At 52.6% G+C, this 26,422-nt stretch overlaps 1 protein-coding gene across 1 annotated transcript in view; it reads right to left on the bottom strand.

Annotated features, from left to right (window-relative positions):
* RFTN1 (raftlin, lipid raft linker 1) overlaps window positions 1–26,254 on the bottom strand; it is a 227,996-nt gene extending 201,742 nt beyond the window's left edge. Inside the window, exons 1-2 of the mRNA XM_040263565.1 lie at window positions 26,014–26,254; window positions 9,817–9,969 (exon numbers count right to left, since the gene is read on the bottom strand). Coding sequence (XP_040119499.1) covers window positions 9,817–9,961 — 145 coding nt within the window. The 5' untranslated portion in view covers window positions 9,962–9,969; window positions 26,014–26,254. The remainder of the gene's footprint in view (window positions 1–9,816; window positions 9,970–26,013) is intronic.
* Between the last annotated feature and the right edge of the window lie 168 nt (window positions 26,255–26,422).

Here is a 26,422-nt window from a genome sequence, read left to right as displayed (position 1 = left end):
CCCTCCTTCCTGGCTTCTGACATTTTGCTTCAAGGTCTGTTTGTTTGTTTTCCCTGAAAAAAAAAATACACCATCAACATCAGAGCCTTCATGTTCGATTCTGCGGAAGAGCAGCAAATGTTACAGATGAATTTGTTATGTTCTGAAGCTGCAGGTATCGTACTTAGAGCGGTAATAAATACCTCGTTATGGATGGCAAAACAAACACTTCAGGGCACTCAGGCTCCGGGAAAGGAACCCCATGGCGAAAGCCACTTTAAACCGAGGATCCTCCCGTAATGCACGTAACCACCCATCCCCCAGGGCTCTTCCTTCCTTCCCGGAGCTGAGGGCTTCCCTGAAACGGGGGCTCACACCTGTCGCGCAGGCAACTGCAGTCAGGGGTCAGGCAGCCAGGTGTCCTGGGCAGCACCCTGGCCCACGGCACCCGAGCTCAGTCCATCAGCACGGCTCTCTGCGGTCACCTCGAGGCCATTTCTCTTTGATGTTTCTATTGAGGTACAGTTGATGTACAAAGCCATGTTAGCTTTAGGGGCGCAGCACAGTGATCCAGCTGCGTGTGCACACACGCATATGCATCTGTGTGTGTGTGTGTGTGTGTGTGTACACTTTTCCAGATTCTTCTCCCTTACAGGTTATTAGTAAATATTGAGTATAGTTCCCTCTCTACACAAGCAGGTCTCGGCTGTTATTTCCTTTACATACAGCAGTGGGGATACATCCATCCCAAATTACCAACCCCCCTCTCCCCCCACGCTCTTTCACCTTTGGTAACTGTAGGTTTGTCTTCTTTGTGACTCTCTGTTTTGTAAATAAGTTCACTTGTGTCCCTTTTTTTCTTACGATTCCACATACCAGCAATGTCACATGACGTTTGTCTTTGGCGGGCTTGCTTCCTTTGCTATGACCATCTCTAGGTCCATCCACATTGCTGCAAATGGCATTATTTCATTCTTTTCACGGCTAAGTAGTATTCCTCTGTGTGTGTGTGTGTCTGTGTGTGTGTCTGTGTGTGTGTGTGTGTCTGTGTCTGTGTGTGTGTCTGTGTCTGTGTGTGTGTGTGTCTGTGTGTGTGTCTGTGTGTGTCTGTGTGTGTGTCTGTGTGTGTGTCTGTGTGTGTGTGAGTGTGTGTCTGTGTGTGTGTGTGTCTGTGTGTCTGTGTCTGTGTGTGTGTGTGTCTGTGTGTGTGTCTGTCTGTCTGTGTGTGTGTCTGTGTGTGTGTCTGTGTGTGTGTCTCTGTGTGTCTCTGTGTCTGTGTGTGTGTGTCTCTCTGTGTGTGTGTCTGTGTGTGTGTGTGTCTGTGTGTGTCTGTGTGTCTGTGTGTGTGTGTCTGTGTGTGTGTCTGTGTGTGTCTGTGTCTGTGTGTCTGTGTGTGTGTCTGTGTCTGTGTGTGTCTCTGTGTCTGTGTCTGTGTCTGTGTCTGTGTGTGTGTCCGTGTGTCTGTGTGTCTCTGTGTCTGTGTGTGTGTCTGTGTGTCTGTGTCTGTGTGTGTGTCTGTGTCTGTGTGTGTCTGTGTGTGTCTGTCTGTGTGTGTGTCTGTGTGTCTGTGTGTGTCTCTGTGTGTGTATCACATCTTCTTCATCCATTCATCTGCCGATGGACACCTTAAGTTGTTTCCTATCTTGGTCACTGTAAATAGTGCTGCCGTGAAGAAAGGGTGCATGGATCTTTCTGGATTACAGCTTTCTCTGAATATATGCCCAGGATCGAGGTGATCTCTATGGGTCTGGTCACACTGGTGAGGGCAGTAAGTAGAAGAAACGGGGTGCAGGGAACAGAGATGGCAGAGACCTAATCAAAGCAAAGCCTTCCCGAGAAGGACCGGGAGGAGGCTGGACATGTGACCCCTGAGGCCCAAGTACGTCTACAGACCTTCTGCTAAGAAGCAGTGTTTCCAGCTAGACGTGATGAGCTGTGTCAACGAAAACAAAGGTCTGCTTATATGCTGTGGGTGTGACTGGGCCCCTAATATGCCTGGCATGCTGTGGTCAACCCACAGTACACTGACTGTCCCCCCACTGGCCTATGCCTCCCCCTCAACCCTGGACAAGAGGGAAGGGCACAGATGCTGAAGCTGAAACTCCAATACTTTGGCCACCTGATACGAAGAGCTGACTCATTTGAAAAGACCCTGATGCTGGGAAAGACTGAAGGCGGAAGGAGAAGGGGACGACAGAGGATGAGATGGTTGGAGGGCATCACCGACTCGATGGACATGAGTTTGAACAAGCTCCAGGAGTTGGTGATAGACAGGGAGGCCTGGTTTGCTGCAGTCCATGGGGTCGTAAAGAGTCGGACACGACTGAGCGGCTGGACTGAGCCGCCTCTCACTCCTCGGTCTTCAGCTGAGCCCAGCAACCTCCCTGCAAACAGTCATTCCCAGCCACACAGCCTCTCATCCCCAAGCCCATGTGCTCCCATCTCCCTCCACAGCAGCCAGTCACCCCCGAGGGCTGAGCTCTCAGGGAAGACAGCCTAGAACAGGTGGAGCTTTTCTAGGACCGTGAAGGAGGCGGAGGACCCCAGGGAGCCTTGGGCTGTGTGCGGGTTTGCTGGGGGGGGGGGGTGCTCCGTGGTAGGTGGTTCACACCGAGGCAGAGGGGAGAAACGGAAGGCCCACCTCAGGACCAGCGAGGCGGTGTTGTGTGTCTGCTCGGAGAGGAGGAAGCCAGTTTAGAAACACTGGCTTTCATGACGGCCAACCACCGAAGTCTGTGGGGGGCCCTGGGGAGGCTGGGTTTCGGTGACAACAGAGATGTGGGGGACTCAGGCCAGGAGAATGATTGCAGCTGCTGGTGGGAACCTACTGCCCACGGGCCAGTCCAGTGGGTTTCAAGACGGTCCCCGCAGCAGCAACGGCAAACAGCAGCATCACCCAGGAACTTACGAGAGGTGCAAAATCCTGGGCCTCTCCCCAGATGTCCAGATGACAAACGCCACAGACAGGGGCTCGGCAATCTGAACCCACAAGCCCACCTGGCAATTCTGTCGTTGCTAAAGCTGGAGAACAACTGTTCCTGGGAACAACATGTTCCCAAACTACACCGTATCTCCTGCTCAGCGCGCTCGGGAAAGAGCCCAGGCTGCAGGGAGCTGGAGGTGACCTGCAGGAGTTACACCCATCTCCCAGGGCTGAAGGGAAACGGAACCTCAGGACAGGTGACCCTCCTGATGGTGAGCAGCTGGGATACCCAGGCTGGGACTGACCGCCTGGCACTTCACCAGTGCCTCCCACTCACCCTCCACCACGGCTGCCCACGGCTTCACCCACAGTCTCAAAAAGCACCAAGGCCTGGCTGCCTCTCCCAAGATGGACTTCAGGGGCCCTGGATGCAGCCCAGCATGGGACCCTTTTAACCAAAGTTGGAATCATCATGCTCCACTGGCAGCGCTTTTGTTTAAGGAGTATGGCCTGTCCTTCCAAATATACGGCAAGCTACTTCAGGGAAATAAAATCTAACTAGTCAGAATATATAGTTATGTATGCAAATATGTACTAAAGTTTATTTCATACTTTAAAAAGTCACACCAGTATCATTTCTCTCGTCCTTCTCCACTCAAATCAAAGAAACGTGCAGCCCACTTGGTCTTGGGAGGTCCTCAGTGTGGTCCAAGATGAGTCGTTATCAGCGTCACCTGGGAACTTGTGACAGTAGTACTCCCAGGCTCGGCCCCAGACCAATGAATCAGAAATTCTGCGGCCCAGCAGTCTGGGTTTCAAAGGGCCTTTCCAGGTGACTGACTCACTACCAAGTTAGAGAACCATGCCTTTAGTGAAATGATTCGTTCTTAAGGCCCAGAGTCTTTCTCTGGAGGTTAACATCATTTTTGATGACATTTTAGAATTTTCTTAGCACCTCCCCGACCAACCCATGAAATCCGACAGGCTAGCAGCACCAAGATTTATAACAAGTCACTCAGCACCCAGGCTTTTGGCCCCAGAACACTTTAACCTGCTAGTTTTTAGACCTTAAAGTAAACTGTGATCCATCTTTTTGGGTGACTCTTTACCCTAGTTGGGAGGAGAGATTAAAAGAACAACTTAAAGAGACAATGATTAGCAGCTGCTTCTGCAGTCGTGCTTAGGGATAAGATTACTCAGACTGGAAGTGAAGTAAAAATTGGACCCTTAAATGATTCATTGCACAATACACATGTTTTGAATAATGAATGTGACCCTGTGTTATTCTCATGACCACCCAAAATTTATCCACAGGGCTTAAGGCTAAAATGCTGGCAGTCAAAACGCAAGGATGAGCCTGGTCAGCACAATGTCTGAGCAAAAAACCCCAAAGGTCAGCTCTTCAAGACCTCTGAGACAGGAAAACCACAAAGACGGGAATTTTAAAAATGTGGCAATGTGAGCTGATCCTAGAAATTGTAATGTGTGTCATGGGAATGTTTTACAAGCAAGAATTTAAGCGGAAAAACAGAAGACGCGCTTGAGGCAGACGCGCAGCAGAGCGTGAGGCACTTCTCGGTGGTTTCATGGTGAAGCCCTTCAATGCAGCTGAAACCCACCACAGCACGCAGGCAATTCAGGCATCAAAAGCAGACCAAAGTGAAGGCTCTGCTGCTCAGGAAGATGATGGAATTTGCTACAAACATCCAGCTGCTTGGTGGCCTACGGCAAGTCATGTGTATAACCTGCCCAAACACACACACAGATACTGAGTACACAGCACCTGCAATTCTCACATGTAGAGAAGCGAGTCCGCTCTCCATCAGATACATGCGGTGCGTGTCCTCAGTCTCGTCCAGCTCTGCGACCCCACGGGCTGTACCCGCCAGGCTCCCCTGCGTCTCCAGGCAAGAACACGGGAGTGAGCTGTCACCTCCTGCTCCAGGGGGTCTTCCCGATGCAGGGATCGAGCCCGCATCCCCTCTGTCTCCTGCTTTGGCAGGTGGATTCTTTACCACAGAGCTGGGAAAGCCCCACCACCCCTCATGCATCGTTTGAAATGTAAAATGGTACAGCCCATCTGGAGAGCAGTTGCGCAGTTTCTCATAAAGGTAAAGGATACATTTACCAAACAACCCGGAAATCCCACCCCTCATATTTACACAACAGAAATGAAAACTCAGGTCTACCCAAGACTCGTCCACAAACGTTCATAGCAGCTTATTTGAAAATAGCTCCAAACTGGAAACAGCCCAAGTGTTCAACAGGAAATGATTAGAAACACTGCGCAGAAGCGCAACGGCATACCACGCAGAAGCGCAACGGCATACCACGCAGAAGCGCAACGGCATGAGATCTCGATACACACAGTGGCACGGATGAGTCCCCGAAGCACTACGCCGAGTTAAAGTCAGACACAAAAGCACAGACGCTGCATGCTGACACTGCTATACTATACTAGTCCAGTGCAGGGCCAGTCAGGCAAGGGTCGTGCCCGAGGCATTACTGTCGCCCTACGGGTCGCAGACTGTGCCAGCTGCTCCTGTTACAAACACCACGGATTCTTACAGGTAGCTTTCGAGGGGTGTCAGTGGCCTGGCACCGAGAAGCTGGCAAGCCGCACGCATAAAAGGGCTAACGAGGCACCGTTCTGCAGGAATCGTGATGCTTTATGGGCCTCCACCTGCGAGGAAACCCGTCGAAGAGCAGGTTCACCCCTCGGTGACCAGAGTTAATTGAAAATTGAAGGCCCGATCAAATCACCCAGAACTGAGATTTTGGCAGCTTCCGCGCTTCGCGGTGAGTTTCCTGCTGCTTTTCGCCTCCGTCAGCGCAACAAGCGAGGTTGCAAGTTCCAAAATCATCCACAAAAGCAACAAGCTCTGAGCGAGGGGCAAAAAAAACAGGGCGGACTCTGATCTTGACTTTTTTTTTAAACGCGTGTGGTCCCCTTCCTAAGGCAGCAGGTGGAAGTGGACAGCACCCTCTCCCCAACTTGGAGAGTGTGAGAGTCGGACAAGCATCTTGTCTATGAAAAGAAAGGACAATCGAGTGCTCCTCAAAAATCTCCTGTGGCAACCCCACACGGAAGAGGGGTATCTCAGCCCCTCTACACAGTAACACAAGCTTTACGGCAAGAACATGCTGACTGCTGGTCACGCCTGTTCACCTGGGACCTTGCAGCTTATACAGCACATGAGGTTAGATGCCCAAGAGACCCCGATTCAACTTCTGCCCTGATCAGTTCCCAGCACCGTGTCTTTAGAAAACTTACTCAACCTCTCTGAATGACCATTTCCTCTTCTGAAAAAAAACCAACAAGCACACCCACACACCTCCCTAGGTTACAGCGGCGATAAAACGGCCTAAGCAGCCCGCAAAGACAAGTGTTCCCAGCAACGTAATTCGTAAGAGCCCCAAACTGAGAACGACCCCAATGTCCATCGACAGGTGAAGAGAAAGACACACCCTGCTAAGTCCACACGCTGGAGGAGGAGCAGGGATGAGCCAAGTGCCACACCGGACAACATGCTGATCTCAAGATACGGGCAGCGCAAGAGCTCGCTTACAGAAAGTTCTAGAAAAATGAAATCAGTGACAGAAGGCATATAGTCAGGGGACAGAGGGCTGGACTCAGGAGGAGGAGGACACTTGGGGGGCAGTGAAGATGCCCCAACGTCTTGATAAGGTGACGGTTTCCTGGATCTGGGCATTTTAAGGATATGCAGTGTGCTGTGCTGAAGTTACACGTCGGCAAAGTTTGAAAAGGGTTTAAAACATGAGATCAGGGGTGAAAGGCCCCATCGTAGGAGCTGGCTCATAGAAGGCTCCGTTACAGAGCAGTGACAGACGACCCCAGGAGACCTTCTGGAAAAGGACCTTGACAGGCTGCCAGGAAACCCCACAGGCTTCCCGGAGCCCAGCTGTCCAGAACGACTGTCTGTTCCCGGCCAGGAGGCGTGAACCAGACGATGAACAGAAAGGTGGGCAAGGCTTAGTCTCTGCCCTGAAGGAAAGACGAGAGTTTAACGCACAATGGAATAACAGGTTTGTAAAGACAGTGGGAACGAGTGACAGCAGAAAAGTGTGATTCTGACGGGACGGCTGTCCGGAAGGAAGGACTTCAGGGTGGGATGCTGGCAACGGGGGGCGGGGCAGGCCCCGTGCAGAGGGTGGTCTGCTGGCGCCAGAACATGGAGGCTGGAGGGGGGAGTCCTGGTGAGGACAACGGGCAAGGCTAAGGGCCCCAGCACGTGGTCCTCCAGAGATGAGGGAGGGGGTCCGCACGGCCTGAGCAGCAGTGGGAGCCCCTTGTCATCACCCAGGGAACCGGCCAAAGGGCTCAGCACGGCGGGACTTGAGCTGCACCGCAGGTCTCACCCAGGAGGCAAGGTGCCAATTTACTAAGGGTCCCGACACCCACATCTCTCATCTCAGTATTCCCGAGGAAATAATCAGAAACGCACGCAGAGATTTACGTACAATGCTGCTGATCACAACATTATTTATAATAGCCCAAAGCCCAAAATAACTTAAACGTCCGAAAAGGGGGACCCAAAATAAATTACGGTACCCTGAGTGATTCAAGCTCCTAGGGCCACTGAACCATATTTTAGGAACACATGGGACCACAGGGGGTGCCTCACTGTCCAACGTTAAGCTGCGTAAAAGCAGGACAAAAATATACACTGAGAATTCAGTCAGCATGATCACTATGCGCCGGGCACTGTGTTCAACACTGACGATACAGCAGAGGGGAGACAGAGACAGCCCTGCTCCTGTTAGAAGGGATCCCACTTTCCAATGAAAGAAGGCAGAGGACAGACAAGGAAACAGATTACCATGATTGAAACATAGAGCACGCTGATGGCAGGATTCCCCGGGAGGATACGCAAGAGGGGAAGGGGGTGGAGAGGCGGGGGAGGCAGACATTTTAAACAGGGGGTCAGGGAGGTTTCACAGAGAAGGGGGTTGAGGGTTTGAGCCCAGGGTGTATCTGGAGGACTTCCGGGCAGAGGCAACAGGCAGTGCAAAGGCCCTGAGGCCTGGGGGGCTGCTGGGAAACATCGAGGCCAAAGCGGCAGAACACGCAGGACAGACAGCGGGAGGATGAGGCGGAGGGAAGCTGGTGCCCCGGGGCCGGGAGTCAGGGCAGGGGCGAGATCCGAGGGCGGGGGCAGGGAGAGGGGAGAAGCAGGGAGACCGGCGAGGGTCGTTCCGGGGTTTTCCTAACTTTTTCAATGGACACGTGTCCACGTTATAATCAGACAGCAAAACATGATCCAACCGCAAAGGGCCGTGTAGGTGCCGTGCCTGGAGCACAGGGCGGCCCAGAAACAGGCCAGGAGGTCAGGAAGGTAATTCGGATGATGAGCCAAGAATCAGTGGCTGCAGGGGCCGGGGGTGGGGAGGCACCCGCTATGTTGCTGGAAGTGATCACCAAGGAAAGCAAAACGCCACTCCTCTTGGTGATGAAAGGGATAGAACCGCGATGCACAACACCACGGAAAGGAGGAAAAGGACCCCTCATCTCAGCACCCAACAATCCGTGTTTACCATCTTGCTGTTTCCTTTTGGTCTTTTCTCCTGTACACACTCTGGCTTTTCCCTAACCCCTCTACCAGGCTCAGCACGTCGAAAGCACTCAAGTCCTCACTGAGCAAATACTGGCTGATGAAATGCTCCGAATGCTTTTGGGTTCAGCTTTGTTCACGTTGCGTCAGCGACATCACAAGCATTTTCGGAAGACGCTTTAAGAGGCTTGGAAACTGTGGGTGAGGAGGGGAAGGCACGGTTCTCAATGAGTGGGGTGTTGGGTCTGGCCGCTGAGGACGACGGGGGTTGTTCATCAGGGGAACAGCCAGGGGTCGGCTTTAGGGGGCTGTGAGGGGTGCCCACCCCGCCCGGGGCTCAGGGAGCGGTGTCAGCCCCGCGTGGAGGTGGTCAGGCAGCGGCGGGAGGAGGGGAATGGGCAGGGAGGCCAGCTGCCCACCTAGAGCCGCACGCGTGCCCCCTGCTGCCCCCCACGGCTGCCCTGCCAGCACCCGCTGCACAAATGCAGGTCCACAGCAGAGCCAGGACTTGAACCCACCCCTCGGAGGGCTCTAGCCACGAATTCTCCTCTCTTATCAGAAGCTTAACACGTTCACAGGGAGGAGAAAGTCAGTCTTCAGGTGTCCATGTCAGCAAGTGCCCGGTTTGGGTTCCCCACTTCAAGGGACCCCCCCCCACACAAGGAAGAACGCCCTAGTCCCTCTTCCAAAAGCCTGGTTTACGTGCTTCCACCTTGCAGGCACAGCTTGTCGAGTTCCTCCGTGGCGACGAGAGACACCAGGACGGGCCGTGTGACTTCCCTGCAGCACCGCCCGTGTCTCTGCAGCCAGCCTGCACTCGGCAAGCGCTCCGGATGGGAACGCTGAGCCTCACTCATCAGCCGCCCTGGGGCCTCTGGGACGCGGGGCCTCTGGGATGCCGGGGGTGAGGCAGGGCCAAGCACGATGGACAAGCTCGGGGGGAGGTGGGAGGACAGACAGACGGCCACGAGAAGACACGGCCGCGGCCTCCTTCACCCGGCTGCCGTGAAACGCTCTGCCAGTGGGCAGGCCCGCGGGCCGCATTCAACCCTGCCCCGGGTGCCAGGTGGCCCACACCTGGTTTTAACTCGCTACCATTTAAACCAGTTGCTAGTTTGCAGAAAGTGAGAGCTCTCACCTAGACACCTGACTCCCTGAGAGCAGTCCCTTCTTGACAAACCCCTGTCAGTCGCCCCCCGCCCTGGCCCCCAGCCCCCTGGCCACCCCCCAGCCTGTCCCCAGCCCCCCGGCCCTCCAGCCTGCCCTCCCGCCCATCCCCCCAGGCCCCCCAGCCTGTTCCCAGGTCCCCCAGCCCGCACTGGGCCGAGCACCCGGGCTCACCGGCACTCAGCGTGGTGAACTCCAGGAAGCGGTACTCATAAGACACATCTATCTTGGTCTCCACCTGGGGCCTCTTCAATGTCGAGTAGATATTTCCAGGCCGTCGGTCGTCACGTTTCTCCAACTTGTTCAACCCGCACCCCATCTCAGCAGCTGCCGGCAGAAAGGGAGAAAGAGAATGATCTCTGTTCTGAGATGCTGTCCTTCTACACCGTCGTATGCAAGACCATCACGTCCCAGAAGCAGACATAAAGGACCCCAGGCTGGCTGAAATCCAGAGCAGGATCTAATCCAGGACCTGCACCCCGGAGGCTCCCTGCTCAGGCTGGCTTCTCTCGCTGCTAAGACACCCTTGCCAGCCAGCCTGGGGTTCTGAACTGACGCCCCAAACATGCCTGTTTTATATCATTTCTCTCCCCTATCTGAGGAAAACACCACCTCAGAGTGCCTCAGCCCCACTGTACTCTGTACACATGATCTTAGAAAAGGAGGTCTAAAAAGCAATGTCCTGCATGACGGCGTCGGCCCATCCGAGAAAAAAGACAAGGCGGTCTGTCGCTCCGCAGCGGTGTCTAAAAGGGGATCATAAGTTGTTGTTGCAGTTTCCAAAGTCCTTTCCACCCTCAACAGTAACTATTTAGACAGATTTCACATTCAGAAAACGTCTCTCAAAATAGACGGCGGTGTTTTTACAGGCCTTGTTTAAAAGTCATTTATTCTCTCTGAGACCAAACCACAAGAACCCAGGGGTTCTTCCAGACTCTGAGAGTCATTTCAGACCAAAGTGAAGACTGAGCAAACACAAGCAGTGGGGCAGGAGAAACTGGAAGCGAAATCCACGTGTGTCGGAGCAAAGAGCTGCGGCCACGGTTTGGAAGGAAAAGGAAGAAGTGTTGAAACAGAGCGCACACGAGGGTGGCCCGGGCATCTGGTCTTCCAGGGGCTGAGAAACAGGGCCCGGTCTCTGTTGCTTTAGGCAGAATGGCGTTCGCGAAACGGCTCCGCGTCCACTCCCCAGACTTCAGCGGGGACTTCAGCTACCCCTCGTGACCAAGCCTGGCTAATCCATCCCTCCTCCCTGGAGCACCACGGCTGTCATCAGGGCACATTTCACAAAAACATGAGCCGGTCAAGACTCTCACAAACAGAAACGCGGCGGCCACTTCCTCTCAGAGATAAGAGTCTCCTTCAGGCTCAGGCCATCGCGAGGTACCCCGCTTCCTACGGCAACTTGGCCAGCTCCAGAAAAACAAGACGAGCCTCACAAAAGCAACTTAGCTGGGGAGGGACGATGGGGCTGACGGAGCAACCACCAGGCGCTACTTGTCAGTAATTAAAAAAAGTCTGGGAGGATGGATGAGAACAGGAAGGCTTACTTATGCCTTAATAAGGGAACATTAGTGTCCAAAGGGCCAGAGCAGACATGATTTATGTGCCATCTGCATGAACTGATTACTTGTAAAATACTCTGCAGTTCTGCTGATATAATAGCTGATATGCACTGAGGCTGCATATTTAACTGCTAGAAAGCAAGCCGACGGGCCAACGCAGAAGTGGACAGGGAGGCCCCTAAGTGCTGGGGAACAGGTAAGCTGGGGAGATAAGCGCTATCACCACCAGAACAGAACTGGAAATACCCGAAGGCTTACCAGTCACTCACTCACCTTCCTCCCTACAAAGGCCTGAATGTTTGGGGGCCTCCAAGAAAGTAAAAAAAAAGGGGGGGGGGCTTCCCAAGTGGTGCTAGTGGTAATAACCTGCTGCCAGTGGAAAAGACGTAAGAGACGCGGGTTCGATCCCTGGGTCGGGAAGAATCCATGGAGGAGGACGCAGCAGCCCACGCCAGTTTTCTTGCCTGGAGAATCCCATGGACAGAGGAGTCTGGTGAGCTAAGGTCCACAGCGTTGCAAAGAGTCAGACACGACTGGAGTGACTTAACACGTGGGCAAGAGGCAAAGAAACTTGCCTCAAAAGTCTCCCCATTCTTGCCATCCTACTAGGCAAATTCTAGCAGTGGAGATTCCTTCCTTTGAGAACACTCTGCCTCAGCAGCCTCTGGAACCACCATCGCCTCCTCCCTGGGAAGGACACCACACTGAGCTCCTGGTAGACCCTAACACTTCAGTACGATTTAATTTCTTTTCTCCAGGACAGGTTCCTGACAGCAGGAAAAAAAAGGAGGAGGGGGTTACCGGGATGAGTCAAGACAGACAAATCTGATACTGGAGGGAGGGGGTGCCAGAAGCTGTGAATTTTCACCTTTAATCACACCATCCAAACTTGAGCCCCCAAGTCCACCCCGAAGGGACTGTGCTTGACTCACAGGACACGATGAGGCTCTGGGCAAACGCGTCGTCCATGTGATCAGACACCGGACCAGCCAGGAGCAGCTCTGTAGCTTCAGTGAATCCTCGAGGTCTGCAATTCTAGGCATTCGCTTCTCTGGGGGTACCGGCAGCGCCGGTTAACCAACCGCTTCTAAAGCACGATTCTCCCTGGGAAGGGAGACCCTGCCAAGCCACCACCATCAAAAGTGTGCAGTGTGAATCGTTCCTCTCTCGCGGTCGGGCTAGGGCCCTCCCTGGCCGGCTCCCGGCATTGCTGCTTTCCTCCCAGCTCCTTCCCGTGTCCTCCCGCTCACCCGACCGCTGTCAAAATAGGAAAGACTCCGACAGCAGCCCACACGTGGCTATCACAGCCCCTGCTGTGCTCCAGCAAGTCATGAAGCCTGGCTTACGGAAAGGAGGAGAATGAAGGCGTGGCAGTGCCTCCCGTCATCACCCACGTTTGGCAGATTTCACTATTCCCCACGCGAGGTTCCCTCTCGCTGGAACCCCACGGGGAGCTGGGCCAAGGCTGGCTCTGGGCCTCGCGGGGCAGTGAGGCTGGAGGAGGAGGGAGGAGAAGGACAGACCCCGGCCGGATTCAGGCAGACGGGGTCCACAGGGCTGCATGTGAGGGTCTCGGCCTCAGCGTGTCTCCCTCGGGGCTCAAGGTCTCTGGCAGGACAGAAGGTAAACGGGGTGACTGTTTTCACACCTGGCCCTTCTGGCATTCCTGCATCGAGAGATGGGGCTTCCGTCACCTCCCCTGAACCTGGGCTCGCAACTGCTTGCCACTGCTGCCGCCATTCAGGTGCTCAGTCGTGTCCGACTCTTTGTGATCCGACAGACCGCAGCACGCCAGGCTTCCCTGTCCTTCACTACCTCCCGGAGCTCGCTCAGACTCACGTCCACTGAGTCGGTGATGCCATCCAACCATCTCATCCTCTGTCGTCCCCTTCTCCTCCTGCCTGCAATCTTTCCCAGCATCAGGGTCTTTTCCAATCAGTTGGTTCTTCACATCTGGCGGCCAAAGTACTGAAGCTTCAGCATCAGTCCTTTCAATGAATATTCAGGGTTGATCTCCTTTAGGATGGACTGGTTTGCTCTCCTTGCAGTCGGCTTGCCATTTATTGTTGCCGTTCAGTCGACAAGTCATGTCCGACTCTTTGGGACCCCATGGACTGCAGCACGCCAGGATTCCCTGTCCCTCATCATCTCCTGGAGTTTGCCCAAGTTCATGTCCATTCAGTCGGTGATGCCATCCAACCATCTCATCCTCTGTCGTCCCCTTCTCCTCCTGCCCTCAATCTTTCCCAGCATCAGGGTCTTTTCCAGTGAGTCAGCTCTTCACATCAGGTGGCCAAAGTATTGGAGCTTCAGCTTCAGTCCTTCCAGGACAATCAGTGCTGATTTCCTTTAGGATGGACTCGTTGGATCTCCCTGCAGTCTGCTTGCCAGGGAAAGTGTCAAATTATGCTGTACCAGCTTCTGGACCCGAACCGTAAGAAACTAGGAGCATCCACTGCCCAACTCTTGGGAAACTTGCTCTTGGAACCCGGTCACCATGCCAGGAGGAAGCTCAAGCAGCCCCGAAGAGAGGCCCATGTGGGGAGGAACCGACAGCCAGCAGCACCAACTTGCATCCCAGGGAGCCGCCCTGGGAGGCGAGCCTCTGCCTCGGTCAAGCTGCTGAAACCATGCAGAGCAGAAATGCGCTGCTTCCCCAAGACTTGTCGATCAGCAGATTCCTGAGCGAGATATGACACTGTGGCTGTCTCAGGCCTCTCAGTTTGGGTATGATGTGTCAGGCCAGAGGAAAACTATACTTGAGTCTGGGCCAAACGATCCCGGCCAGCCGCCTCCAGGGCTGAACACTGGCCTGCAGTCACGAGCCTGCTTTAGTCACTCATGCCGGGAGGACCTCTGGAGTCTCTCCAGTCTGGGTCAATGCTAAACAAAGTGGCTGCAGACACCCATGGAGACGTTCTTACGTGGACAGAAGCTTTCATTTCTCTAGGTGAGTGGCCACACCATCGTGGTTATCCAGGTCATCAAGACCTGTTTTGTATAGTCCTTCTGGGTATTCTTGCCACCTCTTCTTAATCTCTTCTGCTTCTGTTAGGTCCGTACCATTTCTGTCCTTTATCACGCCCTTCCTTGAATGAAATGTTCCCTTGATGCCTCCACTTTTCTTGAAGAGATCTCTAGTCTTTCCCATCCTGTTGTTCTCTTCTATCTCTTTTTCATTGAAAAAGGCCTTCTCATTGCTCCTTGCTATTCTCTGAACCTCTGCGTTCAGTTGGGTGAACCTTTCCCTCTCTCTTTTGCCTTTCCTTTCTCTTCTTTCCCCAGCTATTTGTAAAGCCTCCTCAGACAACCACTTTGCCTTCTTGTGTGATGGTGTGGTCACTCACCTACAGCCAGACACCCTGGAATGTGAAGCAAAGCGGGCCTTAGGAAGCATCACTATGAACAAAGCTATTGCAGGTGATGGAATTCCCGCTGAGCTATTTCAAATCCTGAAAGATGATGCTGTTAATATGCTGCACTCAATATGCCAGCACATTTGGACAACTCAGCAGTGGCCAGAGGACCATAAAAGGTCAGTTTTCATTCCAATCCCAAAGGAGGGCAATGCCAAAGACTGTTCCAACTACTGTAGAAACCGCGCTCATTTCACATGCCGTACTGTTGCTCAGTCACTTCAGTCGTGTCCAACTCTGTGCAACCCCATGGGCTGCAGCCCGCCAGGCTCCTCTGTCCATGGGGATTCTCCAGGCAAGACTACTGATGTGGGTCGCCATGCCCTCCTCCAAGGAATCCTCCCAACCCCCGGATCAAACCCAGGTCTCTGGCGTTGTAGGTGGATTCTTTCCCACCTGAGCCGCCAGGGAAGCCCTGACACTCTAGAAAGGCAATCCTCAGAATCCTTCAAGCGAGGCTTCAGCACCACAAGGAGCGAGAGCCTCCAGATGTGCAAGCTGGGCTTCGAGAGACACAGGAACCAGAGACCAAATTGACAATATTCACTGGCTCATAGAAAATGCAAGAGAATTCCAGAAAAGCATCTATTTCTGCTTCACTGACAACACTAAGGCCTTTGACTATGTGGATCACGATCAACTATGGAAAATTACTTGAGATGGGAACACCAGACCACCTTACCTGTATATGGGTCAAGAAGCAAAAGTTAAAACTAGACATGGAACAATGGATTGGTTCACAACTGGGAAAAGAGTATCTCAAAGCTATATATTGTCACCCTGCTTATTTAACTTCTGTGGAGAGTACATCATGTGAAATGCCAGGCTGGATGAATCAGAAGCTGGAATCAAGACTGCCAGGAGAAATATCAAGAACCTCAGATATGCAGATGATACCATTCTAATGGCACGAAGAAAACCCATCCAAGAGGTCTTCAAAGGCAGAAGACCTCCCACTCCTATGGTGAGACAGCGAGGAAAGAAAATATCCTTCCAGTTCTCTACTAGAAATGGGCTAAATGTCATTAGGAACTGGATGCTCTCTGGGGAGGAGACTCAGATAATCTCTGGGGGTTCTGAGACCCAACTGCAAGGACAGGACGTTAGACACTGCAAATGACCCAGAAGCGAAGACCCTCCAACTGGTGACATTCTAGAAAAGCAATTTCCTCTGAATCAAGCCCAGAAGGAAGTGTGTCTTTGGTGTATATGGGGACCAGCTTCATGCAGGAATTGTCAGCTCCATGAGGGAGAGAATTTATGTTCCAAGTTCACTCATTCTTTCACTCAATGCAAACTTATTATAAGCTGCTTTGAGTCCTGCCCTGAATTAGGAAACAAAAAAACGGAAAGATCAGGTCATACCCTCGAGGAGACCACAGGTAAAGGAGGAGACAGAAAATGAAGGGATACACGTGGTACAGGGAGGCTGGTGGTTCTAGACGTCTGGGTGGGGTGCAGGGCATTCAGAGGAAATCCACTGTGAAATCGAACAGAGGGCACATCCCCAGAGACCTGGTTCCAGAAAAAACGGATCAGCAATAGGACACGATATCCTATAGCATTTTACTCATTTGTTAAGATTTTTTATGTGAACCATTTCCAAAGCCCTCATCGAATTTGCTACAACACTGATTCCATTCTTATGCCCTGGCTTCTTGGTCACAAGGCGTGTAGGATCCCAGCTTCCCAACGAGGGACTGAACTTGCCTTCCAGCACCGCCCTCACTGGAGGGCGGAGTCTCAACCACTGGACCGCCACAGAAGTTCCACCGGGTCGTTTCAAATGTTTGAAATGCTTATTTTTAAAGTATTTCTAATTTGTTTTTAAAATATCTCCCCAGATGCCCATGGAAGTCACTCAGTTGTGTCCGACTCTTGGGAGACCCCAAGGACTCCACAGTCCGTGGAATTCTCCAGGCCAGAACACTGGAGTGGGTAGCCTTTCCCTTCTCCAGGGGATCTTCCCAACCCAGGAAGTGAACCGGGCTCTCCTGCACTGCACGCGGATTCTCTACCAACTGAGCTATCAGGGAAGCCCAGATGCCCTTACAACACTGGAAAACCACTTTGAAAAGGATCACCTTCTGAAAAGATTATTTTTCATCTGGGATTAAAAAAAAAACACCTCAGTTTAAAGTTCATTTTTACTACCATCTAGCAGGCATGTATTTAAATAATGGGGGCAATAAATGTAGTTATATTTTCAAATACAAATTAGTTTCATTAAGAGTGAGCTCTCATTTTCCACATTTGCTGCTAATCTGAGGCAGACTGTAAAGCTAATTTTAACAACTGCCAACAGCTCATGACAAGCAACCAGAGATGGTGCAATTACATGCAATGATGCCGGATCAGCTGGCAAACTCATTTTTTATTTCTTCACTCAAATCCTATATTTGAAGACTCGAGCGTGTTTATTACATCATTCAGGCACCCAAAGCAAGAACTGATGATCCAAATTAAGAAGTTTTTACAGGATGAGAACATTTCTCTTCACTCAGAAATGTATGAAAATTTGAAAACCCAACCAGCTATTTGGATGGTGTCAAATCTTGATATCCTACAAACCGTCTAGGAGAGAAACCCAAGCGTAACTGAAACGGACCCACTGACAGTGTGCCAGATTTGACGCCAAGGAAAAGAACAATCTGTATGAGAGGGACTGAGTCACGGTGCTGCTTCTAAGAGCCCGTGTGTATCTGCACACGAACATCCACGCATTCCTTTTTCTTAACTCACAGGACAGGGACCACAACGTTCACAGAGTGTTCCTCTGGGTCTTGAGGTGTTGGGAGACATTCACTTTATAGTTTTTCAGAGTTTCCAAGTTCTCCGTGTTGGATGGGCATTCCTTTCCTAGTTGGAGACATCCGGGTGTATCACAGCCAGCCTCCCAGATGGGCCTCAGTAATCCTCCTGCTCACCAGGGGGCACCCCCTGCACTCAACTGGGCTGGCCGCTGCAGCCAGCGGGATGTGGCAGAAGGGCGGGTGTGCCTGGGGGAAGCCCGATGCCAATTCCGCGTGCTTGCGCTCAGCCGCTGAGTCACGTCGGACTCTGCAACCCCACGGACAGTGGCCCTCCAGGCTCCTCTGTCCATGGGATTTCCCAGCCAAGAGTCCTGGAGTGGGGTGCCATTTCCTCCTCCAGGGGATCTTCCCAACCCAGGGATCGAACCCACATCTCCTGCATTGGCAGGTGAGTTCTTTACCACTGAGCCACCTGGGAAGCCCCGTATTGGGAAAACCGCACGGAGAAGCCCCGGGCGGGGGACTGAGACCATCCCCCAACAACCACGGCAACTCCACACCCGAGTGACAGCATTGCTCAGCAGCCTTCGGGCCAGCCGGCATCCTGACCACAGCCTCAGGAGAGGGCCCAGGCAGAGCCCCCCAGCTCAGCTGCCTCTGTGTTCCTGACTCACAGGAGCCCCGAGAGGCAATAAACGTTCACTGTGTTCCGTTCCCAAGTTTGGGGATAAAATGTTACACAGCAAAAGATATGGGGGAAAAAAGATTTAAAAAAAAGAAAGATAAGAGGGGTATTTATCAAAAGAAAACGCCCGGCGGAAACGGATCCAGACTACCTTTCTGCTCTCCAACGAGCGTCCATCACAACCGCCCTTAGCTGAAAACGGCCCCCTCCCAAGAGGCCGCCACTCAAAGTGGGGTCCTCAGACCAGCAGCGCCGCCACCCATGGGAACGGCCCACCCAGACCTGCCTGTCCGAGTCCACACTTCCACATGATTCAGCAACGTCTAAACCACAGGAAAGCTCCCGAGAGCCTGGACCACAGAGGTGGCTCTGCATCCCGGCTGCCCGCCGGGTCCCTGACAGCTGTTTGGATGTCCAGACGTCCAGGCCTTTCCGACGCACCAACCATCCCTATTTAAGACTCCCGAACTGGCAGGAACTAACATCCAGGGTTAAGAAGCAGCAGCCTCATAGCAAACCCCATCTCTTCCTGCTCCCGACCTCTCCAACCTCCCAACACCCGGGCCTCCGCGGCCCTGAGTCTGAAGCGCGGAGCCAGGGGCTGGGAACCGCAGTATACAGGACGGTGGTCTCCTTGGTTTCAGCCCGTTTCTCCCGAACCTCTTAGGATCTCATGTCATCCCTCTCCAGGCTCTCTGCTTTCCTCCCACACAAGTGCACCTCAAATTTCTACCCGAGCCTCCTTCTGTCCCTCTCTCTTCAAACTGCCTTCATTATTAAGCACTGCAAACACATGGACAAGGATAAAAAATGAGACATCTCTGCACTCACCATCGCGATTTAACAAACGCTTACTTTTATTTGCTCTCAGCTCTTATTTCTGCAGAAACACTTTTGGGGTGCAGTCTTCATGCTGGCCCCTTTGTCCCCTATCTTCTGCCCTGCTCCTCATGCCTGAACACGCTACAAATAATACCCAGAACGATACAGGGCAAAGGCTCTGACACCTTTCAGGTCATGGCGTGAATGACCCCAGTGTTTATGTATGTTTTTTCACAGCACCCGCAGGCTGCGAGGTTTGATTTATTAAGTAATCAGGTCCAAACAAATTGATTATTACGTCCAAACAACTTAGCAGTCTTTGGAAAGAACAGAATGCATAAACCCAAAGAAAAAAATCTTTCTGTGCACCTTTCAGGTACCATTATTACTTACTACAGGGACCTGTGCACTGGGGAACTTCTCAGGCCTCAGAATCACACTAGACAGCCCCGCCGCCCGCCATCTCCTGTTCCACAATGACCTCAGCAACCACCCCGAACCCAGCTTCACAAAGATATGACATCATCAAAAGGAAGCGGGGCCCTTTGATGCTGGTACTGTGAACCACCTCCGGCTGGCAGTGAAAGAGACATCCAACAAGCTTGCTGCAATGCCTTGGAAGGTCTCAGCACAGAGTCTGGGGCCCTCCAATATAGGACCGGACGTGTCGCTCAAGAAAGTTCCCTAACTGCCTGCTCTCCCCTTAGCTGTCAGACCCCTCTCCACCTGGCTGCTTTTCAACTCCAGCTCATAGACTCACCCACCCATTCCAACATCTCCCCCTAGACTTTCTTTCCCTGCACTTCCAGAAGGATACGCCCCAAACAGAACTCAACGTCCTGCCCCCAAAGCCAGCTCTTCCTCCCGGGTTTCTTGTGTGTGGACTTGTCTTTGAACTTGGAGGCTGGCAAGTCTGAAATCTACAGAGCGGACCAGGAAGCCAAAGACAGAGGGGATGGAGCGGCACTGAGCCCCCGAGGCTGAAGCCCCGCCCTCGGAGATCCCGGTGAGATGCCCATTCATACTATGGAGACAGGTCTGCTTTTACTGATTCAAATGTTAATCACATCTTTAAAAAATACTGCAGGGCAACACCTAGACTGCTATTTGACCAAACACTGGGGACCACTGTGTAGACAACTTGATACATAAAATAACCATCAAACCCTTCTTCCCTGAGCACTTAATACATGCAAGGTACTATCGCTGTAGCGCAGACAGTAAAGAATCTGCCTGCAGTGCAGGAGACTTGGTTCAATTCCTGGGTCGGGAAGACCCCCTGGAGAAGGGAATGGCAACCCACTCCAGTGTTCTTGCCTGGAGAATCCCAGGGACAGGGGAACCTGGTGGGCTGCTGTCTATGGGGTCGCACAGAGTCAGACACGACTGACGTGACTTAGCAGCAGCAGGCACCTAAAACAACTGTCTGAATGTTAACCGTTATTAGTTGTTATCTAATAATTAGTTGCTATTAGTTGTTATTATGGATATTAGTTGTTACCCATGATAAAGATTCCTGTTAACCTGCCATAATTTGGTGCTTATAAAGTGTCCGAAGACACTGGAAAAAATCCCCAAAGACCTCTCCAAATTAAAGAAGTGTTTAAATGGATAGTCTGATTACCTGTACTCTGCATTCTCAAAATTTTATAAGACAAGATATGATCACGTTCTCTTAACCAGAGTCTGCGATTAACCTAATTTCTTCTCATTCACCTTTACAGATAAGGTCTATTACAAAAATTTCTCCAAATCTGAGGAATTTGGGAGTTACTCCATAAAACCTGAAGGCTTCCTTAGAAGAATTTCCTTGGGGGTGAAATATGAAGTAGGCAGTTTCAACACACACACGCACACAAACACACCTGCACAAACACATACACACGCACAAATGGAAGCTGATAATCCTTTACAAAGAATAAACGCTGCCCATCCACGGGGTCCACCTAGGGAACAACACAGTTTAGGGACAGTTTAGTTTTAAAAGCCAGAGGAGCAAGGTCAGTAAAGTGCCTCTGGCTTCCTGGTTGAACAGTGTGGAAACAACCAACGCAGCTTTGTAAAGCGGCATGAGACTTGGTGAGCGTCAGACAAGATGCGCACTCATAGCTGATGCTCACTGCCCAGCTCTGGCGGGTCTGGCTTTCCCACCAACACCCGTGGGCTGGTGCCTGCTCCTCTGAACCCAGCCTGAGTAGTGGACGCCCCTAAGGGGGACAGCCAGGCCCCCTCCCCATCACCCTGCGCCACCAGCTACAACCTGAGGGCCCTCCAGCAACCCCTACCCCACGGGGGCAGGCTCGACCCCGGAAAACCCCCACACAGCGCCCTCAGGTCCCCCAGAGGGCGTCTCCTCCACCTCAGGCCTGGCAGGCAGCCATCACACGTAGAATGTGACCTAATTTTCTAGCTCTTTGGTCCTGGCCCTGCTGAGAACGCTTTTTCTTCGTGAATTCAGCCCAGGTAGGGAGTAAGTAACACAAATGCATATTTAAAAGCTGAACTGAATTTTCTTCTTTGGAGAGCAAGGAATTAACAGGGCTTCAAGCCGTGGCCATCCCTTGCCCACTGTACTGATCTTTTCAGAGAAAGCCTCTTGGTAAAATACACAATGATGATAACGTAAGCCCCTCTGGGGGCCCAGGAGAAAAGGGAAACTCAAATTTATGTCAAAAACTGAATGTAAATGGGAGGAAAGATCACACACACACACACACAACCCGTTAAAAGGTAAACAGAAAAGAAACGTCTGGCTAAATTTATCTCTTTGTCAGTGAAAAACAGCCTAAGCTTTAGCCAAGAGTGTTGCCAATTCTTACCCGGAAGGACAAAAGAGAACCGCTCACTATGGAACAGCGCCATTGAACCCAACTTTCAGCAAGGCTGGAAATATTCCACTTCTCCTCTGTCCAGAACAGTAGCCAACAACCATATGTGGCTCCAGAGCCCTTGAAAGGCGGCCGGTGAGACTGTGGAACTGCACTTTTAATTTTATTTCACTTTGACTCCTTGATATTCAGATGTAAATAGCCGCCTGTAGACCGCAGCTACAGCACTGGGTGGCTCAGTGAGAGACACTCAAACTAAACAGCTGGCAACGTCTTTCTTTTCCTACAATAAAATTATAGTCAGATAACTAATAATACCTTAAACTGTCATCAAAACAAGTACCTTCATCCGGGCCCCAGGAAGAAACAGACAAAAGACTTGAGAAAGTGAGTCCAGTGTGTCGTTTCTTGCAACTTCGGCCCCGCTCCAGTTTACATTCTATTCTACAAGGGCCTCCTGCCTTTGGAAACCTACGCTTGCAGACGCGATCTGCATTTGTGAAACCAGAACGTCAGAGTCCCTTTCCTCAACGTCCAGGAAACTTGGGACAAGTTCTTTAACCTCGCTGAGCTTCAGGTGCCTCAGAGCCAAAGTGCAGATAAGATTAGCGCCCACCTCTCATGAGACTTAGATTCGAAGTGGGCACTTCGCACGGGGTAGCTATAATTAGTATTCTGTTAATAACAATAGTAAAATCTATAATAAGATAAGAACAGTGTTACTTAGATAGGAAGTTTACAGTTGGCTAAGTCTTCCTAATAGTCTGAACCTGTTTCCCAGGCGATAGTACTGCGGCCTCCAGTAAAAATACGCCTTGGGGTCCTGACATCTTGGCGATCCCTGGCAGCCTCCAGAGAGGTAATCACCCAGATGGGTACCATGAGGGTTATTCACGGCCTCTGCCCTCTGGCAAGCGCTGTACTAGGCTGGCAGACGAGGGGACCAATCCCCAAACATAGTCCAATGTCTCGCGATCTCTTACATGTCCCCTGACCCCACTGATGCACCTCTGTGAGATGTAAAGGCTTCCTCCTGGGGCCTGCGTCAGCAGGACGCCCCACTCCTGCTTCCCTGACCCGCGAAGACCAGGTTTCCTTAAAGGCTGAATACAAGAGGGGACCGGAGAGGGAAGGGCCCGTTTTCTCAGCCAGGACAAGAAGAAGGGTGTTGACAGGCCTCGTTTCTCACTGACAGGCCGAATCTCTCTAACAGAAAAGCGGTGATCTCGGAGCCTTCAAAAAGTCAAATCTGACCTGTCTCACGGAGCAGACAAGACGCCTTTCAACAGCCAACTGCCCCAGTCAGAGAAATCCAACGGGAATCTCCACCGGATTCCCAGCAGCCAGACCAACGCATCAGAAATCCCCCAGGAGTGTCAAAGCAGAACTTCGGTGGAATTCTGCAAGGTTGGGGGGGGCGTATTTTTCTTTATATAGAAAGTACTCAATCTTCTTTCACAACCAAGGGGACATTCCCCTATGGAAATCCCTTCTCTGAAGACCTTTAAAAATAAAACATGTGTCTGATCATGCACAATAATTTAAGAGTGAACCCATTTACCTGAAGAGTCAGGGATTTCCCTTAGCTCCTCCATCTACGAAAACAACACGCTCCAGACTGTCTCGAGTGGTCCCGATTTTTGGCACCTTTGAGCCCAGAAGAACACTGGTCAACCGTGTTCTTGACTTTGAGCTAGGGAAATGAGCTGTGGTATCTGGAATCTGACACATGTATTCCTTGCTGATGGGAGTGTAAAATGGTCTAATCATGTTGGGAGAAAGTTTGACAGCTTCTTATAAAGTTCACATATACCTCTTTTATGACCCAGCAATTTCACTTCATTTACCCATGAGGCATAACAGCACATGTCCCTAGGAAGACTCATAAACAAATATTCACAGCAGCTTCATTCCCAAAACCTGGGAATAACTCTTGTGTCCATTAACAGGGGAATGCATAAACTGGTATAAACTGATCCTGGATCTTAACTCAGCAATAAAAAAAAAGGACCGAATTACTGGTACATAAAACATGAGTGAATCTCAAAAACATGCCTAGTTAAAGAAGCTTTACACAATATTGTGGATTTCTACAATGAATGAAGTCCAAGAACAGGCTAAACTAGCTTTGAGTGATTTAAAAAAAAAAGGTGGGGGCACAGACTGACTGGGAATGGGGATAAGGGAACGTTCTGGGGGCAAGGGCAACATTCTCTACCTTGATTACAGACGAGGGTTATACAGGTGTAGGCATCTGTCAAAACATTATGCAAATGCTACCCTCAAGATCTGTGCATTTCACTATATGTAGATAGGTATGTATGTATAAGTTCACCTTAAGAAAGCCATGAACATATACTGAACTCTAACAAAACTTCTAGAGGTGACCTGTACCAATGTTTGTAATTTAATTTAAAATGCATAAAACAGAAAGTTGAACTGACGGATAGACAGAGGATGAACAGACAGACAGACGTATAATAAAGCCAATACAGTATAGCAAAATTATGGCCTCTAGATAGGGGTGTTCTTCCAAGTTTTCTATATTTTTTAGAAGGAGCTGGGCGTTGGATGAGTCCCTGGATCTTCTCCCTAGCCCACCAACTCAGAAATCTAGCAAGATAGCCATGCCCACCAAACCAGGGGTCCACATAATTTCAGTTCTGCTGAAAAGTTAAGGCTGGAAGAATGCAAGTAGCTTTACAGGAACTCACATCACTCATGCCAAAGATTTTCTGCCTGTTTCCCTACAGACAAAGCAATTATTTGAATGGAAGCCAAAAATTCCTGCTCCAGAGGGAGAAAAAGAACTCACTGACTTGTATTCCCAATTTATTCTCTTTCGGTTCCTGCACCAGATCAATTAGCTAACTGCACAACACCCCACCTTCCATGTGCCCCAGGGTCCAAGCAGCCAAAAGACAAACAAAGAAAAACCAACCCAGCGACAGAGGGATGACGCCCTGCCTCTCAGACCAGAAACCCCACTGAAGGCAAAAGAGGAAGCAGAGCTCCCTCTGAGGTTAAAGTGATTTCATTGAGGTTAGCACACACATGCGCTGAAGGGTCCCAGACAGCTTGCTGCTTTAATCCCTCTGCCGAGTTTGGTGACATCAGGGGTCACTTGAACGTGGTAGGAAATTCAGCCCTGCAGAGGTACCCAGGGATGAGGACATGCGGGGTGCAGCGCACACCCTCCCCACAGGCGCAGAGGTCACTGACACCGCACCCGCCTTCCTTCCTGGCCCGGGCCTCACTTATCCTGAGATGACACCCCATGGCCAGACTGCGCCCAGCATCTGAAAACAGCTGTACCACCAGTTACAAGAAGGGAGTGTTGCTGGAAGCCAGGGCAGTCACTCAAACACAGGGACCCGTGCCAAACTGTTGGGTTTTTTTTTAAACTTTTTGTTTTGAAAACCCCTAACAAACTCGGTGACACCACCCAGCGTCCCCGGGGACCACCCGCAGCCACACAGGGGAGCCAGGAGACAGCGCCCCCGAGTTACAGCCCCGCGGCCTCCACGAGGCCCTCGGTGCCAAGGCAGCGACCGTGCAGGTGAAGGGCACCAGCCCCGGGCCCGGGAGGGGGGGTGGGCATGCGCGCCCGCGGGGCTTCCCGAAATAAACGCCGCCGCCGCCACACTGCCCTGACCCAGGTCCATCCTGGGGCCTAAGAAAGCGGCGAGGACGAGGGAAGAAACCCCCTTACGGAAGGCGAGACAGCGGTTTTCGGTGCCGGGAATTCCCGGCGCCCCGAGTCTCAGCGCCTCCGGGGCCGTGCGGCCATCAGCCCTGCCCCGGGACGGACGCGCCTCGGGGGGCGCACGCACCCCGCCCCAGCTCCCCGCCGCCTCGCGCCCTCCTGAACCCGGATTCCGGGGCCAGCGCCCGCCCGCCCGCCCTTTGCGGGCGCCGTGCAGAGTGTCCCAGACCCACCTGTAGCCTCGAAGCCTCCCCTCCGCTTCCTCCCCCGGCGCCCCCGGGCCGGCGGAGCCCATTACCCCCCCCCACACACAGACCGCTCTGGGGGTGCCTCTCCCCCTAGCGCGCCAGGGCTGATTTCTTTCTTTCTTTTTCAGAAAAGTTGGCCCAAGACCGCCGCGTCCCACGGAGCCGGCCCCCGGCCCCATCCAACCCGAGCCCGGGCGCAGAGGACGAGGGGGCCCCGGCGCGTCCGAGCAGCACGCCCAGGCCCCCGCAACCTGCAGGGAGGCGTCCCGCGCGGGGCTATCCCCGCCCGCCGGGGTGCCCGCGCCGCTGCACCCACCTCCGCCCGGAGTCCCGCAGGCGCCCACCTACCGCTTGGGGCCAGCCGGCGAGAGGGCGCGCGCGGGGGCTCCTGGAGACAGCGTGTTCCGTCCCGGGAGGAAAGTTTGTGCCATGCAGAGGGGGCGGCGCGGGGGAAGGCGTGGGCGACAGGGGGTGGGCGCGGGGCGGGCGGCGAGGCGGGCCCGCGCGTCCGTCCCCACTGCGAGCGGTGCGTGCGTCCGGCCCTAGAGCCCGCGGCCGCCGCGCTCCCGCTCGCGGCGCCCAGAGCCCGGCGCGCTCCGCCCGCAGCCCCGACGCGCCCCCGTCGCCGCCGCGCGTCCGCCGCCTATACTTCCTCTTCCTCTGAATTCACGGGCAACAGACGCCGCGCGGCATCTTCGGGGGAGACGCCGGCGCGCCCCGCGCCCACCGCGCGCTCCCACGCCGCGCCCCCGCGCCG

Source organism: Oryx dammah, unplaced genomic scaffold, assembly GCF_014754425.2.
Source record: "Oryx dammah isolate SB20612 unplaced genomic scaffold, SCBI_Odam_1.1 HiC_scaffold_2, whole genome shotgun sequence".
NCBI lineage: Eukaryota > Metazoa > Chordata > Mammalia > Artiodactyla > Bovidae > Oryx > Oryx dammah.
This window is presented reverse-complemented; position numbering and strand designations above follow the sequence as displayed.